The sequence below is a fragment of the Gekko japonicus genome, unplaced genomic scaffold (assembly GCF_001447785.1).
Source record: "Gekko japonicus isolate JY-2015 unplaced genomic scaffold, Gekko_japonicus_V1.1 scaffold3134, whole genome shotgun sequence".
Classification (NCBI taxonomy): Eukaryota; Metazoa; Chordata; class Lepidosauria; order Squamata; family Gekkonidae; genus Gekko; species Gekko japonicus.
Window position 1 is genome coordinate 49,784 of NW_015170986.1, and position 9,065 is coordinate 58,848.

The 9,065-nt window shown below is 48.8% G+C and overlaps 2 protein-coding genes across 2 annotated transcripts in view; one reads left to right on the top strand and one right to left on the bottom strand.

Annotated features, from left to right (window-relative positions):
- Window positions 1-3,472, bottom strand: part of LCMT2 (leucine carboxyl methyltransferase 2) — a 47,326-nt gene extending 43,854 nt beyond the window's left edge. The window contains exon 1 of the mRNA XM_015418977.1: window positions 3,415-3,472. Within this exon, the coding sequence (XP_015274463.1) occupies window positions 3,415-3,472 (58 nt within the window). The remainder of the gene's footprint in view (window positions 1-3,414) is intronic.
- Window positions 3,473-3,507: 35 nt separating this feature from the next.
- Window positions 3,508-9,065, top strand: part of DCHS1 (dachsous cadherin-related 1) — a 62,352-nt gene continuing 56,794 nt past the window's right edge. The window contains exons 1-2 of the mRNA XM_015418978.1: window positions 3,508-3,659; window positions 8,466-8,576. Of these exons, the coding sequence (XP_015274464.1) occupies window positions 3,508-3,659; window positions 8,466-8,576 (263 nt within the window). The remainder of the gene's footprint in view (window positions 3,660-8,465; window positions 8,577-9,065) is intronic.

Sequence of the window (9,065 nt, forward strand, 5' to 3'; positions counted from 1 at the left end):
TTTAAGTCTGAATTTTGCAATGAGTAGCTCATGATCTGAACCACAGTCAGCTCCAGGTCTTGTTTTTACTGACTGGATAGAGCTTCTCCATCTTTGACTGCAAATTATATAGTCAATCTGATTTCGGTGTTGCCCATCTGGTGATGTCCATGTGTAGAGTCGCCTCTTAGGTTGTTGGAAAAGGGTGTTCGCTATGACCAGTGTGTTCTCTTGACAAAACTCTGTTAACCTTTGCCCTGCTTCATTTTGCTTTCCAAGGCCAAACTTGTCTGTTATTCCGGTTACCTTTTGACTTCCTACTTTAGCATTCCAGTCCCCTATGATGATGAGGACATCATTTTTTGGTGTTAGTTCTAGGAGGTGTTGTAGGTCTTCATAGAACCGGTCCACTTCAGCCTCTTCTGCATCAGTAGTTGGGGCATAGACTTGGATTACTGTGATGTTGAATGGTTTGCCTTGGAATCGGACCGAAATCATTCTGTCATTTTTGAGATTGTATCCCAGTATGCACTCTCTTGTTGACTATAAAGGCCACACCATTTTTTCTATGAGATTCCTGGCCACAGTAGTAGATATAATGGTCTTCTGAGTTAAATTCGCCCACTGCAAGAGTGGCTCATCTCAATTGACGGGTAACGTATCACCCCTCCCCCCAACAATCCTTCCTGCTAATGTAAATACCACTATCTTTTCACATCTGCTTTTCCTAGTGCTGTACTGAGTGTGTGCGTTTGCCAATTTTATTGTATGTTTGAGAGTTTTAAGTTAGGGTTAGGGTTAGCAACCTGGTCTCCTTGTCTATTCACAGGCTCTGGGAATTCTGACTCTGGTGTACGCGGGTTATGATCAGTTTGGTGTTGTGGTTAAGTGCGCGGACTCTAATCTGGGAGAACCGGGTTCGATTTCCCCACTCCTCCTCCACTTGCACGTGGCTGGATGACCTTGGGCAAGCCGTAGTTCTCGCAAGAGCTGTCCTAGAAAAAGAGCAGTTTCTGTCAAGAGCTCTCTCAGCCCAACCTACCTCACAGGGTGTCTGTCTGTTGTGGGGAGGGGAAGGGAAAGGACTTTGTAAGCCGCTCTGAGACACCTTCGGGTAGTGAAGGGCCATGGGGTATATAAATCCAGTCTCTTCTTCTTTTTCTTCTATATTATATGCCAGTTGCTACTTTTAAATCATAATTCCCCAAGCTTAATAGATATATACGGCAATTTGGCTAACACTGGGGAAGAGTCTGTGTGAATCTGCTAACATGCAGGCTGGTGCTTTTTAGAACACAACAGATGCCATCCTTGATGTAGGATGATTTTGTTCCAGTCAGGCCACTAACACAGAGGGCTCACGGTTGCCACATTTCCTGCCCCAGCGTCTGTTGTGCATCTAGACAACAGCAAGCAGGTGAAGGAGAAGCAACCTCAATCAGAGGCCAGACGGGGTGGGGTGGGGTGGGGTGGGGGGTTGTTTGTCTGAGGGAACCCATCCTTCCCAGTACAGATCCCTCACTGCTCCCCCCACTGTCTTAAGCACTTGGGGCCACCTTGGGGGTAGCTGCCACCACCTCCTGGAAGTTGCCCTTCTCAGCAGTTTGATGCCAGGAGGGCCATCAAACGGGGCTGTTTGTAAACGTTGGCACAGCAAGGAGCAAGTGTGAGAACTCAAGGCAGCCTCTTCCTCTCTTAAGCAACACAAAACTTTATTCCGTGATGTAAAATCTCTAGAAGGTATACAGGCTACAGCAATGAGAGTGCAGGTTCTTGGCGTGGAAATAAAAACAGAGAGAGATTTCTAACCTAACTTGGAAAAGAATGACAGTCACCCAGCCTTTGCTTCCCCACCCCTCCGAAACTGGGCTGAAGCAAAGGGGTGTTATCATGTGCAGGTGACGGTACACACACACACACAAAGGGCGAATGGCTTCTTTTCAAACAAACAAACAAACCCCCGCATTGCCTTGAGGCTCCTGGCCAACCTGGGCTCTGAAATCCTGACTGTGGGAGGCTGCCAGAAAGAAGCAGCACACACACACACACAAAGGGCGAATGGCTTCTTTTCAAACAAACAAACAAACCCCCGCATTGCCTTGAGGCTCCTGGCCAACCTGGGCTCTGAAATCCTGACTGTGGGAGGCTGCCAGAAAGAAGCAGCTGATGGCCAGGAGCTGCTGGCATCGGAGGGATTTACATAAGAACGTAAGAGACACCAATGTTGGATCAGGCCGGTGGCCCACCCAGTCCAACACTCTTCTGTGTCACACAGTGGCCAGAAATACCAGGTGCCCTCAGGGGGTCCAGCAGTGGGGCCAGGACCCCAGGAGCCCCCCACACTGTTGACCCCCCCCCCAAGCACCAAGAAGACAGAGCATCACTTGCCCCAGAGCCCCTATCTATCCCTTGTGGCTAATAGCCACTGATGGACCTCTGCTCCATATGCTTATCTAATTCCCTTTTGAAGCCGTCCATGCTTGTAGCCGCCACCACTTCCTGTGGCAGTGAATTCCAAGTGTTAATCACTCTTTGGGTGAAGAAGTACTTCCTTTTATCCGTTCTAACCCGACCGCTCAGCAATTTCATGGAGTGCCCACGGGTTCTTGTATTGTGAGAAAGGGAGAAAAGTACCTCTTTCTCTACCTGCTCTTTCCCATGCATAATCTTATAAACCTCAATCATGTCACCCCTCAGTCGTCGTTTCTCCAAGCTAAAGAGCCCTAAGTGCTTTAACCTTTCCTCATAGGGAAAGTGTTCCAACCCTTTTATCATTCGAGTTGCCCTTTTCTGCACTTTTTCCAAAGCTATAATATCCTTTTTAAGGTGTGGTGACCAGAACTGCACACAGTATTCCAAATGAGGTCTCACCATTGATTTATATAGGGGCATTATTATATTGGCTGATCTGTTTTCAATACCCTTCCTAATAATCCCCAGCATAGCATTGGCCTTCTTTATTGCAGTCACACACTGTCTCGACATTTTCAGTGAGTTATCTACTACAACTCCAAGATCTCTCTCTTGATCAGTCTCTGCCAGTTCAGACCCCATCAACGTGTATTTATATTTAGGATTTTTGGCTCCAATGTGCATCACCTTGCACTTGGCCACATTGAACCCCATTTGCCGCGTTGACGCCCACTTGCCCATCTTTGACAGATCCCTTTGGAGTGCCTCACAATCCTCACTGGTTTTCACCACCCTGAACAACTTCGTATCATCCGCAAATTTAGCCACTTCACTGCTTACTCCCAACTTCAGAAACTACAGGTGGTCCCGAAGACAGCTGCCAGGTTGCTGACCGGAACTTCTTGGTCAGCTCATATCACTCCAATTCTGCGGCAGCTGCACTGGCTAGCAGTTAGTCTCTGGATCCCATTCAAGGTGCTGGTGTTAACCTTTAAAGCCCTTCACGGTCTGGGACCCTCATACCTACAGGACCGCCGCTCCCATCGCAACCCCCACCACCACCGGTGCTCCCTTCGGTCATTGTCTAGGGGCCTCTTGCAGGTGCCCGGCCCCAGGATGGCACGGTTAGCTTTCACCAGGGGCAGGGCCTTCTCGGTTGTGGCCCTTACCCTGCAGAAGGCACTCTCGGGTGACGGCCGTGCCCTGCCAGACTTGTTCCGTTTCCACCGGGCGTGCAAGGCTGAATTGTTTAGGTTGCCCTTTGGAGGGTAATCACATGTTTGGGCTGTTTTTATTACTGGTATGGTGATAGCCACATATTTTAATAATGTAATATTTCATTGTTCATATTTTTATTTGTTTGTTTTTATGTTGTTTTTACCTTACTAGTTATAACATTGTAGTTGCCACGAGACCCTTCAGGGAACCAGTGACTAAAAAAACTAATAACTAAAAATAAATAAATCTTGCTAATCATCCATCAAGCCTAAAAGTGCTGCTGCTGCTGCTGCTCCTGTCTACGGTTCACAGCAAAGCATTCCTCAAACACTGGCTGGGTAGGCTGACCTGGTATGCCTCACAGAGAGCTGGGTGGGCAAAGAAGGGGGTGGCTCTCTCCCAAGGCCGCCCCACCTCCGGCTTCCTTGCACAGCACCATCCTAGGGTTGGTGGGATGGGAGGGGGGGTCTGTGTTCTATCAGGCTGTTGTGGCACTCACTCGCCAGAGTGTTTTGTTAGCTAGAGCCGACATTTCCAGTGTCTGTACCTGCTGCTGGGGACTCGGGGTAGGACGAGATAGAGGTTCCGTTGGTGTGGCAGAAATCCTAAAACCTTTGGAGGGCTCGAGGATGCCACCTAGAACATCTGGAAACTTGGACCTCTGGCATTTGTTAGAATAACCCTTTCATCCTTGGTCTCTCCCTTCTATTATCTATTTGTTGTATATTTTATTATGCTGATACTGCAGTGCTTTTTATGTTTGTAATTCCATTAGCTGCATCATTTGACATATCATGTCTGACTTTTTTTAGCACTTTCTGATTTTTGTAACCCTAGGCCTATTGCATTGCTTATTGGATCTCTCATGTTATTTGATTCTATTATTTTACACCATGGAATCTGCTTTGATTCTCTGTGTGAAAAGCAGACAAAATAAGTAAATTAAATAAATTCCACGGGCATTTCTGGGGGGGTAGAAGGGGTGGAGTAGTTGAAATGTGTAACTATTTTTACATTTAAAGCCTGGGTTTGGGAATGGAGACACTGGTTTGTACTGGCATCTGTTTTGTGTATAGTCATCTATTTTAGGTCTGGAACATCTGCTTTCATTTGGGCTCCATGACGCAAAGCAAAGCTCTTTTCAGGGCTGCTACAAATGGCAGGAACTTCACTGAATATTCCCTGTCATCCCTCCTCTCCCAGGAACAGCTGGAGGACAATGAAAGCAGGGTGTGTGTGGGGTGTGTGTGTGTGTGTGTGTGTGTGTGTGTGTGTTAACCACTGAAATGCTGCCATCCCAAGACAGGATTGGAGGGGGTGGGGAGGGCATTGTAACACTGAGTGGTAGGTGGCTTTGCAGGGTAGATGAGGGACAGTTAAGCAGCCTTCTCACCCACCCATGCACATCCCCCCCCCATTAACATTTGATGGAAAGATGAAGCAGGAAATCCTGTTTTTTCCCAATGAAGTGCATAGTCCGTCCATCCGTCCGTCCCCCCCCCCCCCCCGCGGCTCCTTCTGGGTTCTCAGCTCTGTCTTGGCACATGCTGATTTCACCTCCCGCTGCATTTGTGCCCCACCTTTTCCAGTCACTTTCAAGCTGGGACACGGATGGGTTCTGGAAAGGAGGGGAGATGGTCAATGGGAAACATCACCAAGGGCAGATCCCGGCAGGGTGCCATGTTAGAAATTAACATCAACCTTACACTGGTTGCAGTTTTTAGTAAAGGTAAAGGTCTCCCTTGCTCGAAAGCCAGTCGAACCCGACTCTATGGATGCGGTGCTCATCTCCGTTTCCAAGCCAAAGAGCCAGCGCTGTCCGAAGACGTTTCCATAGTCATGTGGCCGGCATGACTAGATGCCGAGGCACACGGAACGCTGTTACCTTCCCACCGAAGTGGTACCTATTTATCTACTTGCAATTTCTTGCTTTCAAACTGCTAGCTTGGCAGGAGCTGGGGCCAGAGAAGGGAGCTCACTCCGTCACGTGGCACTCGGGTCTCGAACTGCTGAACTACTGACCTTCCGGTCTGCAGTTCAGTGTCTTAACCACGTGAACCACCGCAGCCCTTTGCAGTTTTTAAAGAAGTGTTTATCCATTAAGTTTTGCATAACATTTTATACGACAAACACCCAGTGTGTGAAAAAAGAATATATTGTAAAGATTTATCACCAGTACTAATGCTGCTTTTAAACGGCCAGCTCACGAATAACTGTGAGGCCCACTCACTTCTCTGCTTCTATTTTGTACGGTCTGCCTTTCTCAGGGAGACCGAAGGCGGATCGCACCACGTGAGTCAAGCACCGTCAGCAGGACCTGGGACAGCCAGGAAACGATGCAGTCGGGTTTGGACTGCAGACACCTGGAAATGGGCAGAAATCCTACACCAAGCTGAAGCAAACCCTATACAGAGCATAAGCCTCTAAACACAACGCACTAAACAATGCAGAATTCACACAGCAGGAGCCACACTTATGGCGACACAGCCATTTGTGTCCCTTTACTCAGTCATCTTTCTGAGCCGCTTCCTTAGAGTACAGCCCCATTTGCTGGGTAGAAGAGCCCTCCTGATAGTCCTGCCTGTCGCCTGCCTGGCCTCCTCAGGCAGAGGCCGTTCTTCCACAAGGTGGGGGCCACCACGGAGAAGGCACCAACGCTCCCCCTCTCAGCTGTGGAGTCTCCTCGTGAGCAAAAATTCTACTTGGTGAGCCGCTGGCATTAAAGCTGTGAGCGAGCGATTTGACTGCTGCAGAAATTCATTTGCTCTGGAGCCCCACCCCCTCCTGAGCTGAGACAAAAATGTGTGAGCCGGAGGCTAGAAAACTGTGAGCTAGCTCACACTCACTCAGCTTAGAGGGAACACTGGCCGGCACCCCTCATCCCTTCCCAGCCGTGCCCCACTCTCCGGGCGAGGATCAGCCTCGACCCAGGCTCCCTCTGAGCTGTGGAGTCCCCTTGTGAGCAAAAGTGTTGCCAGAGGCACTGCCTTTTACTCTTGGGTAGCCCCAATAGTAGGAGCACCCCACTTCTAACCTGATCCAGAAACCCACAAACTTCAGGCCAAGGAAGGCACTCTTGGTTCTGAAACACAGAGCTAGCCACAGCTCTGAAAAAGGGGTCTCCATTTTCAGGTGACAGGCAACCTCAGAGCAAGCCTCCAGCCTTCCCCCTCCACCCAGCAGAGATTATGCTTATGGAATAACAATGAGTTCTAGCAGGTAAAGTATCTACATTTCTAAAGTCTATTTAATTCTTTGTCTGAATACTTGTCTTTTCTACCGGGATAAACCAATCAAGCATTCAAATTATTAACGATCCTTCCTGACGCTAATCAGGGACGTCTCCCACCTTTTGTTTACCCTGGCCAGGACCATTAGTGGCCAGATAATCCATTCAACTAGCCACCCAGCACCTGGCTTCTATTGTTAAATCCAGACCCTGCCTCTCTGGAAGCTCATTGGCCCATCCTGATGCCACACACCCCTGGGACTCATCATTGGTCCAGGAAATCTATTGTTCTCACCTGAGACCAGCCCCCAGGACCAGCCATTGGTCTGCATTGTCTTCCATAGGGTATATCCCAGCGTAAACATGGCCTCAGCCCGTGTGTTTTCTGCCATAATCCAAAATGGCAGTCCACCCCTAAACTCTCTGAGTTTAGGCCACAATCCATGGACCTCTGCACATCTGGACCAGGTTGTATAACCCCTCTATAAACTATCAATCACCTCTGCTTCCTTAGTTCTATAAATGTGTGTGTGGTTGTGTATTGTTTGAATGATATATATTCCCCAGTAAAAAGACATTATATTTTACTGAATACAGTCTCTGTGTCTGTTCTGGTACTTACAGCAAGGGTGGGACTTCTGTATACATTGGTGAGAACCCTAATTTGCCTATTGCCAATTAATAATCATAACTCCCCCTAAACGAATTAATAGTTCAAGGCAATTTGGCTAACAAAAGTTCTGCTGGCATTAAAGCTGTGAGAGAGCAGTTTGGCTACTGCAGAGTTTGCTCTGGAGCCCCATCCCTTCCTGAGCTCGGACAAACGTGTGTGAGCCGGAGTCTAGGAAACTGTGAGCTAGCTCACACTCACTCAGCTTAGAGGGAACACTGGCCGGCACCTGTGTGGACACTTGTTAATTCTGCCCATTGGCAGGGCGGCCCCTGCAGAAGGCCCTGCTCAGGTGAGAGGAGCTGTCGTGGTGGGGCAGAGAGGGGAAACAGGCAGTCCTGCAGACAGGAGAGGGACCACGGCCAGGAAGGAAGGACATCCTGTTGGGTATTACAAGTTGAAAACACTCCGTATATCTGGGGTTAAATGTTTGTTTATGTTACTCACAGGAAGTCACAGGTTTCTCATGTAACCAATGTTCCTTTAGCTGTAGAATGCCCGGGGAATTTTCTCCCTGATCTAGGAGTTTGATTGGGACGAAAGGTGTATTACCATTTTACGGCTTCTCTTCCCGTCTTTGTTTTTGGTGTTCTGAAGAAGAACAAGACGAGCGTCCATAATCTCTCTCTCTTCTAGTTTTTGTCTTTGTGGAGTAAGGATGTAGCCGATTATGCTCTGTTGTTGTTTTCATCCCAGTCACCCTTCCCATGCTAGAATTTAGTAAACACTTTATATTTTAATCACACACGGACTCTCAGTCCGAATTATCTTACTCTGGCTCTGCTGGATCATCTTATCTCTGCTGAATACCATTTTTTCAATATCTCACTATCGCCCAACAACTTTGCGTGGGGCAGCCAAGGCCAGGAATGGAGCCCGGTGACTGACAGGCAGCCAATGAGGTGACTGCAGAATGGGAGTGACGGTCGGTCGCACTCTCTCTGGCTCCCTCCCAAGAATCACCAAGCTGCAGCAGCATTCTGCAGCAAAGGAGGAGGCCTCTGCGCTGACGCTGGGGAGAGGCCTGCGCAGAGTGCGCATCATGACCCCCATCTTGGTGTCACCACAGTGTGTGGCCCCAGGTGCCCAGATCAGTGGCGTCAGGGCAGGGAGGCCACCTTGCGGGGGCTAGACTGGGGCAGGAAGGGCAGTGGTGCCTCCGATCGGTTTCCAGGTTTAGCCACGTAGCCATGGATACGAACCACTGCAGCTCACCCACAAGCCCTGGAAGACTCTACAACAAACTTGCCTGGTTTCATTAGAGTTCTTCACACACATTGTTTATCTTCCTGACATTTAGCACAAAAGAAGGTCCTCTAGGGACCCTCACGAGCTCACTATTTATTGGGAAATGCCGGCTGGTTTACCCTGACTATTGGGTGGCTGCCCAATAATGTGCTACACCAAGATATTCCAGTGCTAATATTTTAATCAAAACCTTGTGTGGGGCAAAGAGACCACAGACTATGTCAGCACACTGAGTGAACTGCACCCCCCCCAAAAAAAAAAGCTCTGGAGCCGGCTGGGGTCTGTTTGCCGGCTACAGGCTCCCTCGCC